The 26,324-nt window shown below is 37.5% G+C and overlaps 2 protein-coding genes across 7 annotated transcripts; one reads left to right on the top strand and one right to left on the bottom strand.

The window, feature by feature from the left end:
• Positions 1 to 1,101: 1,101 nt before the first annotated feature.
• On the bottom strand, positions 1,102 to 5,951 carry LOC135154809 (tetratricopeptide repeat protein 9C-like). Of its 3 annotated transcripts, none has more exons than XM_064102926.1 (3): positions 5,853 to 5,951; positions 1,984 to 2,377; positions 1,102 to 1,681 (listed from the first exon to the last, which is right to left on the bottom strand). In XM_064102926.1, the coding sequence occupies exons 2-3, from the start codon at positions 2,324 to 2,326 to the stop codon at positions 1,437 to 1,439; spliced, it is 588 nt and encodes a 195-aa protein (XP_063958996.1). In that variant the 5' UTR covers positions 2,327 to 2,377; positions 5,853 to 5,951; the 3' UTR covers positions 1,102 to 1,436. The 3 variants fall into 3 exon arrangements, with proteins under 3 accessions (XP_063958996.1, XP_063958995.1, XP_063958997.1); XM_064102925.1 differs by having other exon boundaries at positions 5,893 to 5,951; XM_064102927.1 differs by lacking the exon at positions 5,853 to 5,951 and adding an exon at positions 5,579 to 5,626.
• Positions 5,382 to 24,600, top strand: LOC129264311 (TATA box-binding protein-associated factor RNA polymerase I subunit A-like). 4 transcript variants are annotated; one of them, XM_064102923.1, is made up of 12 exons: positions 5,382 to 5,432; positions 5,597 to 5,781; positions 8,910 to 10,126; positions 11,104 to 11,258; positions 13,229 to 13,293; positions 14,391 to 14,550; positions 15,406 to 15,493; positions 16,602 to 16,702; positions 20,650 to 20,808; positions 21,141 to 21,328; positions 22,582 to 22,745; positions 22,961 to 24,600. In XM_064102923.1, the coding sequence occupies exons 3-12, from the start codon at positions 9,262 to 9,264 to the stop codon at positions 23,065 to 23,067; spliced, it is 2,052 nt and encodes a 683-aa protein (XP_063958993.1). In that variant the 5' UTR covers positions 5,382 to 5,432; positions 5,597 to 5,781; positions 8,910 to 9,261; the 3' UTR covers positions 23,068 to 24,600. The 4 variants fall into 4 exon arrangements, with proteins under 4 accessions (XP_063958993.1, XP_063958992.1, XP_063958994.1 ...); XM_064102922.1 differs by having other exon boundaries at positions 5,597 to 5,802; XM_064102924.1 differs by having other exon boundaries at positions 5,396 to 5,467.
• Positions 24,601 to 26,324: the final 1,724 nt, after the last annotated feature.

Genomic DNA, 26,324 nt, shown 5'->3' with positions numbered 1-26,324 from the left:
GTCAAGTGATACAACGATTGATTCCTCCCTGAACATGTGGAATTAGCATTGTTTAATACTGTATGGTTCAGTCAAGTTGGTCCTTATTGTCAAATCTATAAAAAATGAAATATTGTATAATTCAAACAATAAAAAACAAAAGAAATAGTGAGTGATGGACATCATCGACTCTCTCATTTGCACATCACCGAGTTGTGCATATCACTGTTTTGTGAAAAATAAGCGAAAATTTAAAATGTCATAGCTTTCTTATTATAAATCCGATTTTGATGAAATTTTCAGCGTTTTGCTAGTTAGATTTTTCTCTATTTATTCAAGTCAGCATTTTCCTGGGGTGGACTTGACCTTTAATTTGCATCAAATAAAAGGATAAAACTTTACAATTCAACTACATGTGTGTGTCAATTTTTAATTTTCAGTGTAGTTGTGATTTTCAATCCAACATCAATATCTGTACTGATTTTCAATCTAGCTGGCAAAGGAGTTAAAATCTCTTCTGTGATTAAACAGTATTATCATTAATTGGAAGAAAGTCTCTATGCACTCTGAAAACTTATTATTACCTTACTACTTGACCAAAAAAGTGGTAGGTATGTGCCGCGGGCGAGACAAAATACGGGGGCTCTGAAGCGGGCTTATTGTAAAAAGGAGGGTCCTCGGAACGGGCTTCGGAACTACAAATGTTTGTGATAACGGAACGGTCGCCTGCATGTGCGTATGCATCCCTATGGAACGGGCATACGTGCATGCAGCTACCCTGGCGGCACGGGCGCCGGGTGCGCTCGCGCTGAGGCGATGGTCGAACAGGGCTCTGTGGCCGCTTTTCACCAAAATTGCAGCTCATTGTAGCGGATCAATGCGGCCGGAAAGGCGTAACGAAAAATATGCGAAGCTTTGTAGCGGATTTCTTTTTTCTCGATAAGAAGAAAATGCTATGATTTGGAGCGGCTTTTTTTGTTCTTTTTCTCAATAAGATAAAAATTCTATGCCTCGGAATGGAAATATGACTGTAGAAATGGGGGACCCCTCCGTGGCACATACCCACCACGCATTATATATTGAAGTGCCCTAATTTTGTGCCCTTTTTCTTTTTTTCTTTTTATAGTGTAATATTATTAAAAGTGCCCATTTGAAAAAAATGGCCTTGCCCTTGAAATATTAAAATACAAGGCCTGAGGACACCTCAGTAAAAATAAGTGCCAATAAAGTAAGTAACATTAATCCCAATACAACACGAGAGACTAAGGCTGGGGGTATATGATTTTCCAAAACTTTACCAGAAATAATCTATATCAGTAAACCAAATAATATTTCAACCTCCCACTACCAGGTGAAATTATCTTTGCTTTTGAAAGTCTTTCGCTCATGCCCTATGTTCAAAGTTCAGAGTAGGCAAAACGAGAGGCTAGGAAAGGGGGCGCTAAATCCCACATTTATCATAATTTTACCAAATATCTGTACTGATCAGTGAATAAATAGATAAATAAACATTTCAACATACCGGGTGAAATTCTGTTTGCTTTTGAAAGACTTTCATGCGCACCCTCGTAGTCATGTAGATGGTACCGTGCTACTCCTCTCCTGTACAGTGCTTTCACATTCCTGCCAGATCTATCAAGGACTTGATTGCAGTAATATTCTACTTTGCTGTAATCAGGAGCTGGTAGTTGAAGTAGACACGCTATAGGTAATAAGAAAGATAAGTTGACAAAGAGAAAATAAGATGAGAATGTAACATATTAAAAGAGAATGAATCCATGGGGGGAAATTAGTTTGAATTAAAAGAAAGGAATGACAGTTTATATCAGATATTCATATTTCATCATGTGTGTCTCTAAATTCTAATAATGGAAACTGTAAAGTCTTCATGCATAACTCTTTAGCCATTTCTACAGAACAACGACAACAAAAATATAGGTGTCTTTAATCACAGAAATATACAAAACAACCTCTTTAGGTAATAAAGAGAATTCCTGTCATTACCTGCTAAATTGTTCAAACAGCTCAATTCAAATTCAGCTGCCTGGTCCAACATATGCTGAGGTATGGTTGCTTGATTAAGGCTAGATGCTGCTTGATCCTGACCTGGTCCTGGCCTTGCTAGACCAAGAGCAGCACTCATGTTTCTTCTTGTTGCACCCATGTCTAAGTCCTTGATACACATGAGGGCTCTGTGGTACTTCCCAATGGCACCTTTGTAATCCTTGTTCTTGTAGCATTCGTTGCCAGTGTTCTTGTAATCTGAAGCCCTTTCTAGCCTCTGTTCTGGACTTTGGATGCCGCTGCTTGATGCATCGTTAGAGCTGGAAGGTCCTGCTTCAGCCATGTTCAAACGTGCATAGGACGCAGAAGAATTAAATTTGGTATTTGTTGCAACCTTAAAATGAAATGAGAAATTACAAATGTTTCAATAATGAACCAATATACAACAGTAACAGTCCAAATTCATGACAATTTATTGGAACAAGGACCCATTTTTTTTACACTCATAGTCGAAGAGTAAATTTGAGATATGGTAATGACATCGTCTGCTAATGCGCTATCAATTTATTTCACAAAGTCCTCTATTTGTTATACCAGGATGAAACTCCTGACCAAATAGTTCAAACACCCTAGGCCTAAAAAAAACCTGTTTCCTGTAGCAGAGGACAAAAAAATGGGAAGGTCAATCAGTTTTTTTTTTTTTTGGGGGGGGGGGGGGGTCGAAATTGAGCAAACTCTGCTCACGATATGTTCAACAATATCATAGGCTTATTATATTCACTCGCGTTCGTAATCACTCGCGTCGGGTTGGTAATCACACGCGTTTTTGATTTTTGGCGATTTTTTTTTTTTCGGTGCGATTTTTTTTCTAACGGTGTCTTCAATGGGACAAACGTACTGGAAAAATAAAATAATATTGAAATTCGAGTTTCGTTTTATTTTAAGCTGGTAAGTGCCTTAAATAAAACGTTCTCGACCAGTTTTAAGATAACAAGCAAATTTTGACTACTGTTTTAACATAATCACATTCCACATCTTAAATCTTAGAGCCATAGGCGGCGGAAGCGGGGGCTCCCCCTAAAAAAAGAGAGAGGGGGGGGGGGAGAAAGGAAGGGAAAGAGGGAGAAAAGAGAAAGAAAAAAAAAGACAGACAGAAAGAAAGAAGCAAGGAAAAAAGGAGGAAAGGCTACTCTCGATTTAGCTTTGCCTTTGGAGGATTTTCCTGAAGTCTGTGGTATTCTTTATAAAGCATAGTGAGGTGCTACAATTTCATAATATCACTATTTATTTGCTTCTCCCTTTCTTTGTGAATTATTCTACACTAACGTAAAAATCAGGGAGGAAAAAAGTGCTGAAGAAGAAAAGCAAGAAGGAAGGAGGAGGAGAAGTAGAAGAAGAAAAAAGAAGATGGAGGACATAAGGGGGTAAAAATGAATCTAAAAAGAGAAAATTGAGGGGAGGATGTAGAAGAAGAGAAAGAGAAAATAAAATAAGGGGAAGACTGAGAAGAGAAAAGGAAGAAGTGAGAAGGGAGATGAACAATAAGGAGAAAGGGAAGAAATTGAGAAGTAGAAGAACAGGGAGAAGAATAAGATGACATAATAATGGGAATAAAAAGAAGACTGAGAAGAAAGAGAAGTAGGAGGGGGAGTAAAGTGCACTCTGGTTACAAAGAAGTCCGAGGGACCAACAAAATTGTTCCTTTATACACATAATTGTGTGTGTGTGTGATATGAGTTTTTTTTAATTTTTTAGAGTGGTCACAAAATTCGAGCGGAGTTGACCTTCCTTAGAGCAACACGCTTGTGTGTTGCTGCCCTCTACGTTCGTTGATATTGACCAAAAGCTTCGGTCTTAGTGTCTATTAATTATTATGTTGGTTGTTCCGCTGAACGCCGTTGGCTCCACTCACCAAATACAGAGAAATTTAAAAAAAAAAAAAAATGTTTGAAAAAAACTCCTCGAAACAGACTGCTGCCAGCTGTCTGGGGCAGATCAAGCTTGTTATCTATTCTTGGTACTTAGAACAGTAGTCGAGTACATTTTATTTTAAGGCACTTAATTGCCGGCTTAAAACGAAACTCAAATTTCCCTGCATGTCTGTCCCATTGAAGACATCGTTAAAAAAAAATCGCACCGAAATAAAAAAAAATCGCCAAAAATTCAAAACGCGAGTGATTACGAACCAGAACGCGACGCGAGTGATTATAAACTGCCATATCATATGGACAATGTTCAACTGCACAATTCCCCAGAAGAAAAAAAATTACAGAAAAGTAGAGTCTGTAGACACTTCCATATATTTTTTTTTTGGGGGGGGGGGTGAGGGACATGGTAAAATTTGAATAACAAAATAAATTGGCAGATTAGAATAGGGTCGGTCGGGTTACAGTGAGAATTTTTTTTTTTTTTTTCATTTTTCACCCTTTCCTTTTTTAAAGCAAAATGCAATGCACACTCATCAACGGCATGAAATTTGTCGGTCACAATAATATTTGTATGTCCCAAGATCAGTCACTAAGAAACATAAGAAATCTGTTCATGATCCAGCCAACCTACAGAGGAGAGAGAATTTGGAACTGAATATAGCTGTTTAAGCCTGCGTTTGTTCAGAAGCATCTATAAGTATTTTGAGACTAGGATCTTGCCATTTATTTGGTAGTTATGATTTTAATTGATTTTTTAATATTCATTTGGTAGTTATGATTGTAAAGGACAAGTCCACACCGACAAGAAGTTGGTTTGAATAAAAGGAGAAAAATAAGAAAGTTATGACATTTTAAAGTTTCGTTTAAAATAACCCACCTAATAAATGGCAGCGAATCAATGTCAGACTGCACAGCAGTGACAGCACTGGTGACATATTTCGCAATAAATTAACATTGCCAGTCATATCATATGAATGTTGCCTTAGCCTAGGCCTATCGTGAAATTTGCGGAACTTCTGAAAGTTGGATGTCAGTCACCACCGACTGACAGACTTTTTACTTTGTTCAATTTTGTGCAAGAAGGAACCACAGTGAAAAAACGGTGATTCAGACTGCACTTTTCCACATCCATATATTGGGTATACCTAGTTTTTGTGTGTCCGGACGATCAATTTTAGAAAGTCATTTGGAAAAATTTACAAGCAAAGTTTCATCAACTTTTAGTACAAAATGTTAGGAAATATTATATAGAGAACAAAATAGATTAGAAGATGATTACAACTATTGAACTCATATTTCTAGTGTAATCTAACCCAGGGCATGCACTGATGCAGGGAGCTCCGGCCCGCTTCGCTTCGCGGGCCGGAGCTTCCTGGGTAAGTGTAATTTAATCCAAACTACAAAATAGAAGGCGTCAAAAATATGAAGTGACCGGACACCTGACCCCCCATCCTAACTCCATCTCCGGTCATAATATGGTGACCGATTTCACGATGGCGATGCAATGGAGTAGAGAATTCTGTCTGACTGTCATTCTTCTTAAATCATTTTCCAAAGTACTGCCCTTCTCATTCTGCTTCTGTAGACTGTGCACAGTCTACAGAAGCAGTCTACAGAAGCACAGTCTACAGAAGTAGTCTACAGAAGCAGAATGAGAAGGGCAGTACTTTGGAAAATGATTTAAGAATGACAGAATTGTGAGCCGAGCTGGCCGACAGCGACCGGTGCGCAGCGCATCGGCCGCGCCGTCCGATCCCCGGCCCACCGGGTCGGCTTTAGAGAGGTACCGGTAAGGTGTTCCTGTGACTGTGGTGCTGCGGTTCTGCAAGAAAGAAAGGGAACTGAACTAAACTAGGTCAGGAATAAGAAAGTAAGCTAGCAGAGGAAAGAAGTAAGATATTTAGAATTAATAAATTACTCAAAATTTCAGAAGATTTCTACCTTTTAAAAAAATCTTTGATCGTTTACAGCCTAATTTTACCTTCAAAAGTGCGGACGACGGCAGGCGCATGCAGCTTGTCGATAAATATTACATACAACATGTTCCCACATGTTGATATTTGTGTTGGGTGTGAATGAATGTTGCCCGCAAAAGGAAACAGAAAGATTCTCAACTCAATTCCATTTCCATGAATCAAATTTAATTACCATTAGAAATTAATGTTACCAACCATGTCAGTGCATATATACGAACCTCGTATTAGTCACTCATCCTACGAACGAGTGTGAGTGGCTTTGTCCTGTAGTGTAGGTACCGTACCGGGTAGGCCTAGTTGATTTAGACTCGAGAGTCTAAGACTAAGATGTACGACGCAGATTGCAGGGCCCTCTTCTTCCGTTGAGCACGTCTCGGGGCCGGGGGGGGGGGGGGTATTTGACCAAAAAAGTGGTAGGTATGTGCCGCGGGCGAGACAAAAAACGGGGGCTCTGAAGCGGGCTTATTGTAAAAAGGAGGATCCTCAGAACGGGCTTCGGAACTACAAATGTTTGTGAAAACGGGGGTCCTTCTGTTGGAACGGGTCGCCTGTGTGTGCGTGTGTGAGTGCGTATGCATCCCTATGGCTATGGAACGGGCATACATGCATGCAGCTAGCCTGGTGGCGCGGCAGGGGCGCCGGGTGCGCTCGTGCAGAGCTAGTAGAGGCGATGGTCGAACTGCGCTCTGCGGCCTCTTTTCACCAAAATTGCAGCTCATTGTAGCGGATCAATGCGGCCGGAACGGCGTAACAAAAAATATGCTATTTTTTGGAGCGGCTTCCTTTAATTCATTGTTCTTTTTCTCAATAAGATAAAAATGCTATGCCTTGGAACGGAAATTATTTGAGTGTAAAAATACGCCTTGGAACGGAAATTTGAGTGTAAAAATACGCCTTGGAACGGAGATTTGAGTGTAAAAATGGGGGCCCCCTCCGCGGCACATACCCATATCGCATTATATATAGTCCACCTCCTGGACTGTTATTACCAAACACATAACACACTACATCCCCAGAACACGCATACACACACCCCCTGAATAGTCACATGAACCAACATTTTTTTCGGGGAAAGTGAATCAGTGGGTTAGGTGAATCACTGGGTTAGGCGAATCACTGGGGGTCAATCAGTGGAGGGCGTGTTTGTGTTGGTTATGTGTGCGCGCGGGGGTATCGGTACGGTCGGATAGGGTTTGCCCCTTTGGATTGCCCAATCAATAAAAATCGTCCAGGACGTGGACTACATTATATACTGAGTGCTCCCCCCCCCCGGGTTGAGCATAAACACATCGGGTACTTGACCTGGATTTTGCCGGGAACGGCAGGTGCACCACACTGGATGAACACCCTACTCTTTGACGAATAGGGTATTGGTTTTAATGTGCATAGGTTGTACCTCTCTTATAGGCCTACACGGGACCAACATTTGCGTGTTTGAGTGTTTTTCCAACTGTATTCACACCTGCACTGAATACAGTGGTGAGGCACGCTAACACACAATGCTATAGACAGCTGGCAGCCGTCTGTTTCGAGGAATTTTTTTTATAACATTTTAAATTTGTTTTTGGTGAGTGGAGCCAACAGAGTTCAGCGGAACAACCAAAACAGAGACCGAAGCTTTTGGTCTAACTTAGCCAGAAACTCTTTAATACTATTAAAGAGTCAGACTATTAAAAGGGTTGGTCCAGGCTGGAGATATTTCTATCTCAATAAATAAAGTAAAATTCACAGAGCAAAATGCTGAAAATTTAATCGAAATCGGGTAACAAATAAAGTTATTGAATTTTAAAGATTTGCATTATTCTGGTGAAACAGTTCTAGGCATGTCGTTATGAATATTCATTAGGTGGGCTGATGATGTCATATCCCCTATATGAAATTAGATTTATTCAAAATTTTTCTACCAAGAACTAAAACAATTGGATTGACAACTGATTAAGTGCATTAGTTATTTATTGCTGCAACTTATTTCATCATAACGGAGACACATCATTTACACATGTATGAAAAGAGGAAACATTTATGATTTCATGTGATAACATAAGAAAAAAGAAAGTGGGGATGTTGGGGATGTGACATCATCAGTCCACCTAATGAATATTCATGACGATGTGCATATAACTGGTGCAAAATATTTATAAACTTTAAAATTCAATAACTTCATTATCCGCATTTTATTATTATTCAGCATTTTGCTCTTTGAATTTTACTATGTTTAATTTAGATATAAATATTTTCAGCCCGGACCATCCCTTTAATAATAAATAGTCTGACTCAAAAAGCCGGTCGGGAATCACTCACACTAGTACGAGGATAGTATGCTATACTATATCTCTGTAATTTTAAAGACTGAAAGTAACGTTAGGCCCCTATCACAGATACAGCTATTCAGGATATCTCTATCAGATACGTGTTGAGAAAAATTGCATATGTTATAATGGTCTTATGATCTTTTCAGACGTAGGCTCTTCCTAATTTACCTAATTTCCTAAATCTATATCTTTTTATTAGGGTCTATTTTTGCAAATCCCGGAAAGGGGGGGGGGTGGGTGACAGCGATGCAGTCGAGGTTGTCCTTGAGTCAAGAGACCACAATTTGCCAGGCCCTGGCCTTGGCTTGGCCTTGGGCCGAGTCACGTATGAGGGAAGGTTTTCTCCAGCAGCCTTGACTGACAAGAAGTACCAGCCGCAGTCTCAACTGCATCTGGGTGGGGGGGGGGGGGATAGGGAGCGCTCAACTCCCAAAGTGTGGAAGGTATGGTAGTGGATAGACTCGTGATTCATGAACACTCTCATTTATCACACACATTATTTTCTTAAAGTTTATCAGTCTCTCAAGTCGCAATAAACTTGGTTTAATGTACCTAACCTAACATTTCCAAAAATATATGTGCAAATTTTTTCCAAGATCACCCCAATATCAGATTATAGATATATCTGATAAAGTATTCATTAATAAAATAACTATATCAAAACAGATCCAATGTTTGATTAATTTCTTTCTTTTTGCTATACTTTACAGACGGAGGCTTCACCACTTCAAAAAGATGAAAGATGGAAAGTCTTTTCTTGTCTGGTCAACATCCAAGGTCAAGATATATTGAAGTTGACAGCTACTAATGACTTAAATAATGAAAATCTTGAGAGCTCTGTGATGGACATACCTCCTAAGGGAGAGAAAAAAAAAGCATTGGAAAAGCTCATTCATCTTTGCAATATATCTGCTGGCTGATTTGAGAGAGAAAAGAACCAAGGAGAAGAATGAAAAAGCAAACAAGAAGAATAGTGTGTCAGATAATTCTATAGGAATCGTGCAGTGAGGTTAGTAAAGACGGAAGAAGAACTAAAAGGGAATGGACATCTAGAGCTCAAAGATGAAGTCACAGAATTCTGTTAGGAAGAAGCAGAGAGACAAACCAGCGGATCGCAATGGGAACAGCGACCTGACTAAAAGTAAACAGAATGGTCATAAGAAAAAGAAGAAAATAAGTGAAAAACAAGGCATGATAAACATAACAAATACTAGTAGTAAAAATAAGGGAAATGCCGAGAATAACAAAGAAATGGTTAAAGGGAGTCAGAGCAGCTTGTTAGATTTTGTGTCTCCAGTTGAAAAGAGTAAATCAAAGAAAAAGAAGAGAAATGACCAAACAGATAATGGAAGACAGCAAAGTTTGTTAGATTTTATATCTCCGAAGCAGAAGAAAAGAAGAGGTATTGGGAAGGGGAACTGTGTTAAAGAAAAAGAAACCAAGGAGATTAGTGAGACCAGAAAATGTATTGAAGGTGAAAGTTCTGCCTCAATATCAGGACTGAAAAAGAAAGTTCCAAAGAAAAGGACGCAGGAGGATGGTCAGAGCAAAAGTAAACCTGCAACAGACCCTGTACTAGAACAGAAAGCTTTTAAGAAAAAGAAAAAGAAGAAACACAGAGAACATAATAGCAATAGCAGCAGCATATTCTCACGGGATAGTCCCCAAGAAAATAAACAAAAACCTGGAAGTGAACAGCAGGATCCATTGAATACAAAGGGAAAGGATTTGAAAGAAAGCAACAGCAGTGCTTCTGACCTTGCAAAAGACAAGAAAGCCAAGAAGAGGAAAGTGTCTACAGAAGTGTATCCAGAACGGTCTAAGAGAAGCAAAGAGGTCAGATCACCGCAGCAAACTTTGGAGGAAAAGAGAGCATTAGAGGACGCATTTCTGTTCCAGCACACACATATTTCTAATTATATCAGAGGTATGTTAATGATCTAACTTTTCATATCCATAAACCAGTCAAGGGACTCTCATACCAAACGAGTTCTCACTTCTCAGGTACTGCATTTATAAAGGATCTTATCTGTTCCTAGAGAAATGTAAACATGTTTATTGCCAGGCTAGAATTTGTATTCTTTGGGCCAATGATATTATCCTTGTTAGTATAAACAGCCTTCTACTTTTAAGTAGAGGCCTAACTAGACATAAAGATATGTCTGTTTTGAGGAGTTTATAAGCACACCCCTTTTTTTCTCTCATACACATGGGGATCTCCATTTAGATGGCAGTGTTTAGTGGAGCCAGACAAAGTCTCAGCAAAACACCAGAAACAGACTCAAAATTTCAGTCTAAGCCTAGGGCCTCCTGTTTTATATTCAGTTTATATCAATTCTAGATGGGTAGATTTACCATTCAAAACACTAAAATCTGGTATTAGCTGGTATACTATAAACCTTGTTAAGTCTCTCTGTCTCATTTTAAGATGTTGAATTAGGAACATGTTAAGAAATTAGAGTGAAAGCCCCCCCCCCCTTTGTGATCATGTGCGACGTTTTTAATGAACATAATGCAGCTCTTTATTCACTTAATTTATTGGTATTACTTATCCCATATAGAAATTTGAAGAATTCTTCCCAAATCACTACCAATATTTCATTTAAATGTGTGTTTATTTAATAGTTTTTCAGCAATTGTCTATGAATTATCACATAATTTAGGTTTGAAAAGTTCTAAGATTGATAGTTTGAAACATTGTTTTCAGTTCAAACTACAGTTCAAACTACAAACAGAGGACAAGTCATTGAGAAATTTTCTATATATTTGTATTTGAGAATACAGGTGGTATTATTAAATGTATTCAAAGATATATGTTTCAGTCAAGACAGTTTAACTTGCAGAATCAGAACTTCCCCTGAAATCATGTGATATATTTGTTCTTAACTTTGTTTTTCATCCAAGGCGAGCTCTACAGTGAAGTTTACGAAGGCTCAAGCTTTACTGCAATGTCAAGCATGTTGAAAGAGTGTATTCTGCAAGAGAAATGGGAGGATTCTATCAAGATCCTGTGTGCCCTATGTACCTACCAAAGACCTGATATTGAATGTCTCTGGAAGGTGAGTTATCTTTCATTTAATTACTACGGTATTGCTATATTTTATTTTTTATTTCATTTCCAGGTACACATTTTACTCGTAACAATATTTAAATTCATTACATTGAAAATAATCATCATACATTATCCAACATACAATATTTATCAAAGTAAAAAAAAAAATATAAAAAAAACACTCACTCAAAAAAAGGAAAGAACACAAGCTAATGCCTGGGGATTATCAATTATCAAAAGAAATCAATTTTCTGTTAAAAGACTATCCCCATCAGCTGGTGCTAAAAAAGAACACTAACATTAAAATACTATTCAACAAATAACAAATAAAAATGACATTTGAAGATATAATTTGCAAATGCAGGTTTAGAAGAAGGAAAAAAATGAAGGAAGGAAGAAAGAAAGAAAGACTTTTTACTTTCCAAATGAAAACTTTATTTACAAATTATAATCACAAAAGTCAAGTATACAATAAAAGAATAATTTGACATGAGTATTCAAAGGAAATCAGGTAGTACAGTTTTTCAACTGTTGATTATAAACACAGAAGTAAAACCAAATGTTATATTTAAAGCAATGCAATACTGCCCTCGCTAATGGTAAAAAGTAATTCATTCATGCACCATTTCCGTAAGAAGGCATTGATATTGGAGCATAATTTGTAATAAGAACATTCATACAGAATTCTGTTTTTTAGACGATGTAGCCAAGCAATTAGTGGATCAGTGAAAGTTGAGGTGCGATGCATACAATAAATGGTACTTTTTAGACTGATGATAACAAAATTTGCAAGGCCGATAACCTTTCTGTCACGTCCTCTGGCATGCGGAATGAGAGCCCAGTATAAGTCAAAATTAAGTTTAAGAGAGGGGAGGAGATTGTTCAAAAGTCTGTGAAGAAGATTAAGAGGGGGTTGGATTCCTTTACACTAAATAAAGACATGTTGAATGGTTCCTGGTTCTCCGCACCATCCGCAAAAAGACGAAATGTCTGTATTAAGATGATGAAGTATACCGGTAGTTAGCGACGGTAATATATTGTGCAGGAGTCTGTATTTGATATCAGCCTCTTTTTTATGTGTTGGTAATAGATAAATAAACAGCCACTTCACTTTTGTAGATGAATCGAGAAAACCAGTATCATGCCAATGTGAGCTTGATGAGGTCGTCACATTATCAAGTTCTTTCCTGTAGATCCTGTAGATAGCTTTAAAAGAAGCAATGGGTCCATATTCAGAAGAAGCCAGAGTGAAGTTGATTGGCGTATCTGGAGCCAACAATAGATCAGAGTTTTTGCGTTGACAGCCTGAGTCGTTAAAATATGAAGGGAAAACTTGAGAGAAAGAAAGAAAGAATGAAAGAAAGGAATAAAGAAAGAAAGAGGAAGAAAACAATAGAAAAAAGGAGAAAAACGGGAAGGAATGAAAGAAAACAAAAGCTGGATTAAACTTTTAAAGTGATAAAGGAGAAATGATGAAAGCAAAGTAAGAAGAGAGGGTGAGAGTTTGAATTGAAATAGAGAGGAATAGAATTAGTGTAGGGGGGGTGGCAGAATCACTGATATATGCATTTTTTAAAACATTTGTTGGCTAGAATGAAGAAATTGCAATGTTTAAATTACAAAATGTTTAAAATGCCTTTTCGATTGGTGGCATGTTACATAAGAGCTCTCGAAGAGCATTAAGAATTATGATGACATTTAGTCGCTATACCATAAAGCAGTGACATATATCAATAGACCAGTCATTCAATGTGTAACAATTTTCACTATTTTGTATGTCTTGTCAAGGGGAATTGCTATTTTGCAAGCCATTGGCTTTTATTGAAATTCCCCAGTCACATCCCACTGTATATCATTGCTTTGTATGTTATGAAACTGAAAAAAAAATGAATAGAAACGGCCTTATGATTACCTGTTACGTGCATCATTAAAAGATTTTGACACTGTTTTTTTTTGGTGTGATTGTGTCCTTCACAGTTTGGAGCCCATGTTCTTCAAAATCATCCTGATAGCAACGCTGAACAAATAGAAGACCTCTACAGGTAAAAGTGCAAAAAGTATGGTAATTTAATGGGTAAATTAAATAAATAATAATATAGGATTTGTATAGCGCACGTATCCACCTTGCTAGGTGCTCAAGGCGCTCCTATATTACCCCGGCTAAGCTAGTCTACCGATTCTGGTGCGCACAGCTTTTTGAGGAATTACTTCCTGCCAGTACCCATTTACCTCACCTGGGTTGATTGCAGCACAATGTGGGTGAATTTCTTGCTGAAGGAAAACACGCCATGGCTTGGAATCAAACCCACGTCCTTCAGATTGAAAGACGAGAGTCTTAACCACTACACCACGACGCACCCACTTGCCACTTGGTCTACACTTGTTTGTTTACTATCTATTTGGTCTCGTCCCACCTGGACTAATACCAGTTTGTCTGTCAAACCATTTGGTATAATTGCCATTTAGCCCATTAACCATTTTGCCTAATTTCCAGTTATGCTAAACTCATCTCATTTAATGTCCACTTGGTCCAATACTACTTAGTCTATATATATTAGATGAATTGATTATGAATTTATTTTTTCATTTGACAAATAGTGAAATAATGAGAAGAAGTGGACATTAGGCCATCTGGGCAATAAGACTAAAGGGCAATTGTACTCAATGTACTCTAGTACTGTAGACTGTATGGTAATTAGACCAAATTGATACTAGACCAAATAGGTTTAGTCCATGTCATACTAGACTATCTGAGAAGTAGTCCAGGTGCTTGTAGATCAAGTAATCATTTAATTGTCATGAGAGAGAACTTTCTCATGAGTTAGTGAAGTAATCACCCATGATGATATAAATTTGCTGGAATTTATTCATTTCAATTTAGATGTTGAAACAAATTGTAAATGAATTACTTATTTAGATATCAGTAAGAATCCTGCAAAAATGTTTGATTTGACTTGAATATAAAATAAACCTTTACTCTCATAACAAAAAAAAATCAGCTTACTCTTGTGAAGACAGTTGGATTCAGCAAATTTAGACACACAATGAAGTCTACTTATAGAAGGTTGACTATATCTTCAGAAAGATTTATACCTATTCATCTTCTCTCATGATAAATTTCATTTAATTGTTCTCTCAGATTTGTCCGCAAGATCAATACGGCCAATCCGTACCAGAAGAAGTTAGAGCATGCCCTCTTCCTCCTCCGACAGGATAGGATGAAAGATGCACTGACAACTCTATCAGAAATGTGGCCTGCATCTAAACAATTTGCTAACAAAGAAAGCAATCAGCCACAGGTTTGTACAGTTTGTCTTTACAGCCATCTAGTGGGGGGGGGGGGGTCACGGACACAAAAAAGTTAAGTATGACTTAGAGTCGCGCTTAAATATCCAGTTGCGTGCGATATGAAATGCATCTACCCATTGGTCAGATCATACTAAGAAGACGTGCACTACTGCGTATCAATCAATAAGATTGCGCATTACATATCATGCGCGTCAGCACTAATCATGACTTTAGGTGACACTTAACTCTTTGTGAAACATATATTAGCCAAGTGGATATTGGTCAGCAGCCCATGTTATAAAGACTTACAAGTAATGAAATTATGGAAATACAAGCATTGTTTCGAGGGAACATAACTTTTTTACTTCTCGACCATTTTTTGTGATTAAGGTATCAAATAAAAGAGCAGATATTGAACTTTTTAGGCATGTGAATTTCTTTTTGAAATTCAGATACCCCCCGCCAAATGACTTTTTGGTATCCTTTCTTCAAATTGTTTTTGCTCACTCATGCGTGAATGAGGAATAATCTTAGTAATATCAGATGAAAGAGGAGATTCTAAGCTTTACATTGATAGGTCATTTGTCTTTTGTTTTTATGATTAAGTTATGATAAATCATAGCTAAATCTCGGTTTCGTTTTTTGTGGGATGCACTGTATAATGGCTGGCTTTGGCTGCACTTTCTTAATTTATCTTATTATTATAAAACCATTGTGAGATGGTTTCTTAACATGGTAGTTTACAAATACCTTTTACTCATGCATTAATTCTTGTTATAAAGTCTCTTTAGATTTAGAAGTAGATTTAAGCCAAGCATCCTTTAATTTACAATCCATATCCAATCTCACTTTTTTGTTCTTTGCAGATCAGAAAGAAGCTCATCTCAGCAAATGCTGGATTGATTGAATACTGCCAGTGGCATGAGAAAACAAAGGGGAGAGGTGATGATGAAGGTATGAAATTATCAAGTTGGGCATTCGATTGAGTACCAAGGTGTGACATCAGGGCCCCGTCTTACAAAGAGTTACGATTGATCCGATCAACCACAACTATGGAAAGCCAGTAAAGTCAACAGAAAAATGCATGTTTATTTTAAAAAAAATTCTAGATATGAATGTATATTCATAAATTCATTGATTCATTGACAATTTGGTGTGATCTCCTTTGTTTACCAAGGACATTTTGCAAATTTCCTGTAGAAAAAATTATGACACTGATGGATTTCCATAGACTTACAATTGATTGGATCAATCGAAACTCTTTGTAAGACAGGTTTACAAAGAATTATGATTGATCCGATCAACCACAACTATGGAAAGCCAGTAACACCAACATCTTAAATGCACGTTTGTTCAAAACTTTTACTAGATATGATGTATACTCATACATTCATTGATGTCCTGACAATTTGATGTGTTCCTCTTTGTTTACAAATGAACTTTGTGCAAACTTTTGGTAGGAAAATTGCGACAATGGTGGATTTCCATATAGTTGAGATTAATTGAATCAGTCGCAACTCTTTGTAAGATGGGACCCTGTTTCACCTTACATGCTTTTTGAGTATTTTCATGATTAGATTTTGATAGAGCATATTGAAAAACATCCCCACACCAAATTTGATATTAATTTGTTCATGGTGGCCCAAGGAAAGTCCATATGAATACCTAATTGGTCCCATTGAAGTCATTGTAAATGACTCATCTTGCGCTCCCCACAGACAAATCCCCACCAAATTTGGGTGGGTTTTGTTTTTTCATCATGCTCGGCCAAGACATCAAAATATGCTGAAATGTAAAAAAAAAAAAAAATTGTGACATCAACCCTTCAGTACAAGATTGCCGATTAACTTTTTAACATTACAAATTTGCCAGTTGGCACCTCGAGCATATATTCACCTTATCATCTGGCCCCGTATTTATAAAACCTTAATAAATCACATGGTGATATAGCATAAACCCTTTTATAAATATTAAATTGAATTCAATTGAATTGACATTGCACATTAACCAAACTAAATTGAATAATAGCACTTCATATCTTTCATATTACACTTAATTGCAGTTGTTGAAGATGCAACTCTTCGGAAGAGGGCTCTTACCAATCTGGGTAAATTCAACAATGATCCAGGTGTATGGGATATTTTCATCACAAAGCAAGTGGAGGTAAGGCTCCTGAAATGGAGAGTACCCTGTCATATGGTAGTATAAGTCTTAGAGAAATCGTATATTAGGAGTCACATTATCATATTAGTATGAAAGCAACTAAGCAAGCCTAGTACAGAGATGCCAACCCTCCCGATTTCATCGGGAGGCTCCCGAAAATTCATCCCAACTCCCGCCCTTACGATTACCATCTTTATCCTCCCGAAATTACGATTTTTTTGCATTGCTCAAATTGGATTGGAAACTCATGTATCGTCTGCTAATTGTAGCATGTAGTAACTCAATTACGTTCGCTGCTTCTAAATTATGTGTGAAAGGTAGACAAATAAGGAGCAGCGAAAAGCTGGTGCATGTGATATACCCAACGGGAATCCACTGTGCACCAGGCCGGTAGGCCCGGCTAGCTTCGCGAGGCGTGTGCGCTCGCGGCCACTGTAATTGTTGAGTCGTGCGGTGGAATATCGGTGTGTGATTTCGGCGTATTGATGGGTTGATATTGACACGAAATGGCGGAAAATCAACAAAAGAAGACCAAGAAATGGTCTCAGAAGTATAAGACTGAATACAGTCTCCAGTACCCGTGTATTCGGAAGTCGGAAAGAGGAATTTACCATGCATTTTGCACAATTTGCAGCGTGGACATTTCAGTTGAGCACGGAGGTCGTGATGATATTCGGAAGCACGTAGGGAGCAAACGGCATACGGACATTGCGAAGACGAGATCTTCGAGCTCCACTAGTACCCTGTTGACTTATTTCACCAAGCAAGGGACCAGCGAGGAGGAAGACGTTACCCGCGCTGAGCTTTTCTTTACTGGATTTATAGTGGAACATAACCTGCCTATTGCTGTCTCAGACCACGCTGGCCCTCTATTTAGGAAAATGTTTCCAGACTCGAAAGTGGCTTCGAAATATGGCTGTGCTCGGACAAAAACTTCAGCAATAATTGGTGAGTTATCAAATGTTACTGCTACATCTATTGCTGATATTGCCAGAGGGTCTCCCTTCAGTGTAGCTACAGATGGGAGCAATGATGGTGGTGAGGCTCAACTTTACCCTGTCCTCATAACGTACTTTGACAACAGTGCTGGAATTGTGAAACAAGGTTTGCTAAGCTTACCATCATGCAAACAAGATTCCACTGGAGAAAACATCTACAAACTGCTCAATAAAGAATTCAATGACAGGAAAATTTCATGGAAAAATTGTGTTTCCTTTTGTGCTGACAATGCTAGTGTGATGGTGGGTAAGCACAAAGGAGTTGCTGCTTATATCCACAAAGAAAACCCAAAGTGCTATATCATGGGCTGCCCTTGCCATATGATACATAATACAGCCAAAAAGGCAGCTCAGGCCTTACCAGTTGCATTGGATGAATTTCTTGTTGATATCTACTACTATTTAGACAAGAGCAGTAAACGCATCAAAGGAGTGAAAGCCCTGCAAGAACTTTGTGATGCCCCGACACACAAGATTCTGAAGCATGCTGCAACAAGATGGCTGTCACTTGGTCAGTGCTTAGACAGGTTAATAGAACAATGGGAGCCCCTTCGCCTCTTCTTCAAAGCAGAAGTGCAAAAAAAGATGAAACCGACGAAAGCCATAAATCTAACATCCAGCAAGAAGAAGACCGCTGTATCTACTGCAGGATCTGTAGCTACAGTAAGCACAAGTGGAGCAACAATGGCGAGAGCTGGTAGCATCACTGGCCCTTCAGAGTCAAGAAAAACTGTACTCCCATCGAAAGGCAAAGGAGGACCCAAGTTAAGTTCTGCTTTTGCCAAGTCACTTGATAGAAGCTCAGCAAAACCCTCAGCAAAAAGTCAGAGGCCTACTCCTTCCTTGTCTGCATCCAGCTCAAGCTCTCTCCTTAAGCGTAAAATTGGATCTGGTACAGAGAGTCTGACTACTTCTGCTGGCAGTAAACGCAAGTGTAATCTTCCTGCCACTAAGTGTTCTACTAGTACCACAACAAAAAGTGCATCTTCCTCCCACACCTTGCAGGAATCTAGAGAAAAACGTGCCAACAGAATGTTCTTGTCACCTCAAACAAAACTTTATTGCTTCTTCCTTCGATACGCTAACAAACTTTTTGAGAAGGGGAATCTTCTGCTCCAGAGGGAAGAGCCCTGTATCCATCTCCTCCACAGAGAACTTAATGGACTTCTGAAAAATATCTTCATCCGGTTTGTGAAACCATCATCAGTATCATCATTTGCTCTATTAGAGGTACCTTATTCTGACAGAGATCATCACAAGAATGATGAGGACCTAATGATTGGGCAGAATGCCAAACTGTACATAAGAGAACAGAGAAGTCTAGAGAAGTCTACCTTAACTCTGAGTGAGTCAGACATCCAAGGATTCTTCAGTGCAGTTCGCTCATACTATGTGAAAGCCTGTGATTACATCTTCAAAACCTGGCCTCTGGATGATGAATTATCAAAGCATGCTCAGGTGTTGGATGTTAAGCTGCACCAAGAAGTAAGGTTTGACTCTGTGGAGTTTTTCATCGAGAAATTCCCCTGTATGTTGGGTGATGGTGAATTTGACAGTCTTGAGAGTGAATTTGCCCACTACCAGGCAGACTCCTCCATAGCTACAATTGCTACTGAGACAGAGAGAGTGGATGAGCAATGGCATAGGATTTCACAGCTATCGGATCCCTGTACAGGTGCCAGGATTTATCCAACTTTGACCAAAGTGATGACAGGAATCCTGGTCATCCCTCATTCAAATGCCTCATGTGAAAGGGCATTCAGTGTTGTGCGAAAAAATCATACTGAATTTCGCCCAAACTTGAGTGTCAGAACTCTGGAAGCCCTCTTGATTGAAAAGCTTGCACATAGTACCCCTTGCTTTGAAAGGCAATATAGCAAAGACACTATCAGAAGGGCTAAGAAAGCCACAAAGCTGTCACTCAGCAAAGCTGCTGGAGATCTAGAAGGAAGCAGTACTAGTTCTAGCCAGTGAGGTAAGAGGAATATTGCTTACAAATATATGTAAAAAATGAGGGGAGAATAGACGAAAAGTACCTGCACAATAATAAAGAGGATAATTCCTCATTATTATTATTGTTTAACAGGTACTTTTCTTCTATTGTCCCCTCATTTTTTTTTTTATGTTAAAAAAGTGGGAACAATGTTTCTTTAAAAACATGTGAAATGCTCCAAAATAAGGGTCAGATTGCACCAGAGAGCATCTAGAAACCCAGAGCTTCCAGGGCCCTAAGGCGGGCCCTGGACCCCGGCCGCAAGGGTCGAGCGCTCCGCGCTCGAGATGTGCGCTACGCGCACATAATTTGGAGTCGGTTGCAAATCCTCCCTAATTCTGATTTCCAAAAGTTGGCATCTCTGCTAGTAGCCCAACTAGTATTTGATTTTAATTACTTGTAGAGTTGTATAACTATTAAAGTTTTAGTATTATGGACTATTCGTTAAATTTGGGGAATAGGATGAAAGTAGACAAAAGTTTGCAGTAAAAATTAGTTTAAGGACTATTTCAGAAGAATGGCAGTGTACCAGTGGGGTATTTTTTTTTGGGGGGGGGGGGCTAGAGCCCCTCCAAAATATATGACAAAAAAAGTACATTATTGTTCCATCAGTTTATCATGCAACATAAATTTTCTGATGAAACACCCTAAATATCTGGCCTCTTTGTGCTTCCAGCTATAGAATCTTTAGCAGAATAATTTTCAGCTCATTAAAAATGTGTGCTAATAATATTGATGGTAATAATTATAATATTTCATGCTTGTATAGTGCATATCACATTCATATGTATAAACTATCTCTTGTGCTGCTCCAGCAACAGCGCCAGCTATGACGAAGGTCTGATGAGGCATGCAGCCTAGCAAGCGTTAGCTTACCAAAAAACATTTAAGTTTTGTGATTGTGTAATAAAGAATATTTTTTCACATATAAACTGTTTTTTTGTTTTTTATCCTAGATGTTGGAGATTAAAGAAGGCAGTATCAACAAGGCAGAGCAAATACTCAACAACTATCTAAGTAACAACCCTGGGAATCCCAATGCTCATGTCTATCTCTACCAGTTCATCAAAAGGAACAAGCCTACTAAAACAAACAAACTCAAAACACTATTGAAGGCAAGTGTGATCAGCAAATCTTTGAAAATAAACTAATATTTATTAAATATAAGAATGTTGATTATGCAAATTAAACAAGATTAAAGATGGAAATGAACGCAAGTGCAATTCCTCTTTGCAAGGAGTTTAGTTTTGGAACACTTTTCATTTAAAATTAGTGGTGGACGGAAACAGCGTTTTTCATGATGAGTGGTGGTCAGAAATCTTCTGTGCCAGTTTGGGCCCAACCACTGTCGTCTACTGTAGCTATAACACTGACCACTAAATATGATTGAATACTAATTCAAATATTTCTTGCTTCTGTATGAATTCCTCCTGTGTGTCCATTACAGAAGTTAGCCACCCTCTTGCCTGCCAGTGATTACCTACTTGAGTACGTGGACCTCCTGGAGAAGACGGAATCGGCAGAGTTAGCCGAGGTACTTCCTCTGATCTTCAACATGGCTGATTATAGTACCTGCCGTTATCACATTGCACTGTGGAAGACGCTGGTTGAGCATATCCTCCCTGTTGTTGAAAGGTATCAATGAACATATTTTACTTATTATCTTGTACAAGTTATGACTATGTTTTATTTATTTAGATTTGCCAGGTGCGGAGGTGACTTTTCGTTTTCATATTTCTCCATAACACAGCCCCAATGAAAATCAAATATTTTATCTGTAACGGTTTTTGTACCTTTTGAAAATAGAATGATTTATCTATCTACCTATCTCTGTATCTAACATCCCTCATAATAATTTCTATGATTATCTAAAAGAAATGTTATATCATTTGGTATTTATGTAAGCATGCAAAAGCAATCTTGGCCAGAGCCAATTTTACGTAGTTGAAAGCATTTGTGGTCTAAACCAATTCGCGAGTCTTTTAGCATACATGCTTCTTAGTCTTGTATTCTCCTGTTCTACAAAGTGTGCATATCTCTGTGCAAATTATTATGTTGGTATTAGCTCGCTTTCTCTGACGCAGCGTCCAATCTTTGGAATAAATTACCCTTTAAATTTTATATATATATATATATATATATTGTCATTCAAGACTTTCACACCTAAACTAAAGTCTCATCTTCTCTAGCATCTTCTTCTTCCAGTGCTGCTTCAAGATGATAAAGATAAACGCACCGAATGTGTGTGTATATGTTTGGAACTTTTCACATATTATTATTATTATTTCATATTAAAAGCTAAATGAACGTAGTTGCAGTAAAACACTGATTTCGTGAGAAAGTCTGTAAAACCAAGGTAAAGTATTGATATATCATCGTGGATCTAGATCTGGTACAGTTACATAAACTGAACTTTGTGAAATCATAATATCTAGCTAAAAAACGATCACACTGAAGATCGCCAACACAGATAGGCACACGTGGGACAGTGTATTATTATTGCTGGAATAAAGACCCGACGGAAGTGACCGAATCAGCGCTTATTTTGCTTATTTCTCAGCAATTACACAATTTCTTCCAGAATCCTTTGGCACATATTTTTTATTCATACAAACAGACACTTTGGTGATCATTATATTAAATTCTGTAAAAGGTCATTTTGAGATCGTTCCCAAAACTGGAATTTATCTTTAAAAGCTATATTCTTGTAGTGCAGGTGGGTATATACATTTGTAAGTAAAAACAAAAAACTGACACGCATCCGAACTCTTTTATTCTTTCTATTTATCTATCGTGTACCTCGGAATAGAACAGTTTTAGAAAGAGGGTTATATGAATGCCTATAATTATGATTTATCATTATCGTTAATTTTAATTGCCATTCACAGTAAAGACAAGCCTGCCAAAGCTATCCTGAAGAAATGCTGGTCCAGTCGTAAGTCTTGGTGGACTAGCTATCACTTTGACAGGCATGGTGTAGCAGAGATGGTGAACAGACACCCAGAGATAGCAGTACAGAAGGCAATCCTGGCAGCCATCTTCTATGGATCTAGTAAGATTGCAAATTTAGTGGTCCGTATTCTGAAATCCGGTCTAATTCAAACTCTGATCTTAAAAGTCAAGTCCACCCCAGAAAAATGTTGATTTGAATTCATTGATAAAAATCAAACATTGCTATTTAGTTTCAAATTTTTTCATGTTCATTTCAGACAATCTTCAGGAACTAATTTGTAAAGTGAAATTTCTTCTTACTTTTTCTTTATGCAGATTATCCATTTGTGCGGAAGGTACAGAAAGCCATACAAGAAATTAGACCCGAGTTGTCCAAAGAACTGGAGGATGAAACTTCCTTGTGGTCAAATCCTGCTGTATGAGAATAGGTGTCCTCCAGTACTCCCCACTTGCTGAAAAAACTGAATTGAAAGTGTATTATTAGAACCAGAAACAAAGATTATTTTGTGATGCCATGTTGCAGGAATAAAGTCAAGGCTAGTCTCGAGGCCAAATTTTGCCGGCATTGGCCGAGTCATAAAGTCAATGGGAAATGTGACTTGGAAGTAATGGCCTTGACTACATGTTTATGATACACTTAACTCAGGGTACCATTCTGCCTCCTTCAAGTTGTTCAACGTGTGAAGATATTTTTATGAGAATTTCCTCTAGTACTCTAAACATGCTGAAAAAGATAGAATTTGACATTGAAATAATCGTTGAATGGCATTCAGAGAAATGGAAACAGATGACTTTGTGATGCCATATTAAACTATGTTAAACATCACATCTCAAAATGTAGAAATTTCCAGGGCAGCTCAGACAAAAAAAACACTGTATAATAGAATCATGGTTTTGGTGACGGCCTTAATGTGGCATATGATAGTTAATGAACCTTCACATTGAAAATAACGAGTCATCACAAACTAGGAGGAGGAGGAGGAGGCAAGGTTTACACCAAGAAGGGGTACAAAACCAAGGACTTTGACAATTTCATGGATAATGCCTTTATACTAAGAAAGGGCCAATGATGAATGATTCTTTTTTTTTTTTTGCAAAGGCCACTAGATACATGGTAAATTAAGACCAATTAAACATGAAATCTGCATATTCCATGGTTTTGCCTCCCTCCTGGTTTAAAACTAAAACCTCTTTTAAATTTGGACCTTTAAGTTTCATCCTACACCATATTACTATAATAACTCAGTTTAACTTGCTGATATAATTGTATGTGCCACCAACAAAATTGTTTTGTTACTCATTATTTTTTATAAGTTATGGTGCATCAGAACGGCTCTCATTTATAATTAAGTTTAACAAAAATATTTTAAAAAAAGCAATGAAATATAGAAGGTTGTCTCACTCAAAATCAACATCCAGTAACCAATTTATGAAAGGCCCCATTAGCTTTTTTTAATTTATTATTTTACTTTAAATGCATCTGGAAATTTCAAGTTGGGTATTGAATGCTGGTTTTGGTGATTACATCAGTCATGACAGTAAACTTGAAAGAGGCAATAAACGTAGCTGTGGGGGGGGGGGGGAGAGGAAAAATATTGATGACTCTTCCCCTCTTTTGTTTTTGTTTGGTAGATGTATGTATGGAAAAGTGCTTCCAAAATATGAATATTACCTTTCACCCTTCTTTTCCAGAGGGGGGGGGGGGGTTCTCTTATGGATTATTATTATATATTTATTTTTGCATCTCGATCCTGACAAGGTTTTCCAGATACAACTCTGGAAAGAGGTGTTGGTGCTGGAAATGACCCCAGACATATATGGGTTATTATGTTGAGAGCTAGTGTGCAATGCCATATGCTTTCCATGTTTTTGTTGACAATGCCAAAATCTCAGGATATTTTACTTTTTTATGTATTTTTCTTGCTATTAAAGACTTGTATTTTTATTGTTGAAAACCAACTGAAAAGGTTGTTTTTTGTTAGTGATATTTCATGTCAAGGATTAGAGGCATAAATAAGGAATTGTCTGTAGAATGGTTGGTTGGTTGATTGATTATTGATTGATTGATTGATCATTTAAAATGGAAAAGCTGCTATATAAATCATTTGTGTTATTATTGATTGATTGATTAAATGATTAAGTGATTGAGTGGTATATTGATAGATTGATTAATTAAGTTAGCATGTAATTTAAGGACTCTTTTGATTGTTGAAAGAATGATTAATTGATTGATTCATTATTCGTTTTCATTTTATTTTCAATTCAATTTATTTCATTATCAGATGATAAACATGACAACAAACATACACATACTACATAATATACAAAGCAGAATAAATGCCATAATAGACACTTCAGTTACAAATAATATTATACAAAAGTGATTGGTAAATAAAAATGTTACAGTTACAAACACATTTTGATAATGAAATATTAGTTAACATATGAAAGTGAAAATGAGGGACTTATTAAAAAGCAAAAGCTTGTATTGGTAAGCCCCCCCCCCCTGGAAATAAATAGTGATTTTAACCATAGGCAATTAGAAGTATGGTAGGGCAAATATGATCAATTTTAACGAAGAACATTATGGCTTTTTGATAACAAAGAGAGAGAGAGAAACTTAAGGAAAAAAAATCAAATATCTACCTATTAGTACCTACCTATATGTTTATCTATCCATTCATCTTTCCTTTTCACTTTTACATTCCTCCATCTATCCATCCACCTGGTATCTCATCCTTTCATTTATGTTTCTGTTTATAGTAACTCCAGTAGGAACACGGCAGGACAGCATTTTTGCTGGTGAATGCCAAGCTGGAGTATATGACGTCTAGGTTAATCAGTCATAGCGGCTGACCTTATAGATGACAGATATTACTCTCGGGTCTTTTTATCAATGTGGAGACAATGGGAGAGTGGGGATTTGAACTCACAGCCTTGCGATTATGAGTCCGATGCTTTAAAGGACAAGTCCACCCCAAAATAAAGTTGATTTGAATAAAAAGAGAAGAATCCAACAAACATAACACTGAAAATTTCATCAAAATCGGATGTAAAATAAGAAAGTTATTACATTTCAAAGTTTCACTTAATGTCACAAAACAGTTATATGCACATCCTGGCTGGTATGCAAATGAGGAGACTATGGCATCATCCACTCACTATTTTTGTATTTTATTATATGAAATATGAAAATTCTAATTTTCTCCTTATTGCCAAGTGATACAAAGATTAATTCCTCCCTGAACATGTGGAATCAGCATTGTTTAATACTATATGGTTCAGTCAAGTTGGTCCTTATTGTCAAATCTATAAAAAATGAATAGTGAGTGATGGACATCGACTGACTCACCTAGTTGTGCATATCACTGTTTTGTGAAAAATAAGCAAAACTTTAAAATGTCACAACTTTCTTATTTTACAGCCAATTTTGATGAAATTTTCAGCACTATGCCAGTTTGATTTTTATCTATTTATTCAAGTCAGCATTTTCCTGGGGTGGACTTGACCTTTAACCACTGGACCACCGTCGATCCGTATGTCCATTCATTTATCTCTTATCTATCCATCCACATATTGATCTATCAACTATTATATCCATCAATATATCATCTAACTATCCATTTTATCTGTTTTCTATCTCACTACCCACATCTTAATTAGTCATTCTTTATAGCTA

Source organism: Lytechinus pictus, chromosome 7 (genome assembly GCF_037042905.1).
Source record: "Lytechinus pictus isolate F3 Inbred chromosome 7, Lp3.0, whole genome shotgun sequence".
Taxonomy (NCBI): domain Eukaryota; kingdom Metazoa; phylum Echinodermata; class Echinoidea; order Temnopleuroida; family Toxopneustidae; genus Lytechinus; species Lytechinus pictus.
This window is presented reverse-complemented; position numbering and strand designations above follow the sequence as displayed.

Bases quoted from the DNA above. Each gene is read 5' to 3' on its own strand.
- LOC129264311 (XM_064102923.1), top strand. From the start codon at position 9,262: ATGAAGTCACAGAATTCTGTTAGGAAGAAGCAGAGAGACAAACCAGCG. The intron at 13,294-14,390 runs GTAAAAGTGCAA...TTGTTCTCTCAG, and splicing joins CAAATAGAAGACCTCTACAG to ATTTGTCCGCAAGATCAATA. The intron at 22,746-22,960 runs GTAAGATTGCAA...TTCTTTATGCAG, and splicing joins AGCCATCTTCTATGGATCTA to ATTATCCATTTGTGCGGAAG.
- LOC135154809 (XM_064102925.1), bottom strand. From the start codon at position 5,922: ATGCGCCTGCCGTCGTCCGCACTTTTGAAG. The intron at 2,378-5,892 runs GTAAAATTAGGC...TTTCATTTTAAG, and splicing joins CGTCGTCCGCACTTTTGAAG to GTTGCAACAAATACCAAATT. The intron at 1,682-1,983 runs GTAATGACAGGA...TATTACCTATAG, and splicing joins CTGTTTGAACAATTTAGCAG to CGTGTCTACTTCAACTACCA.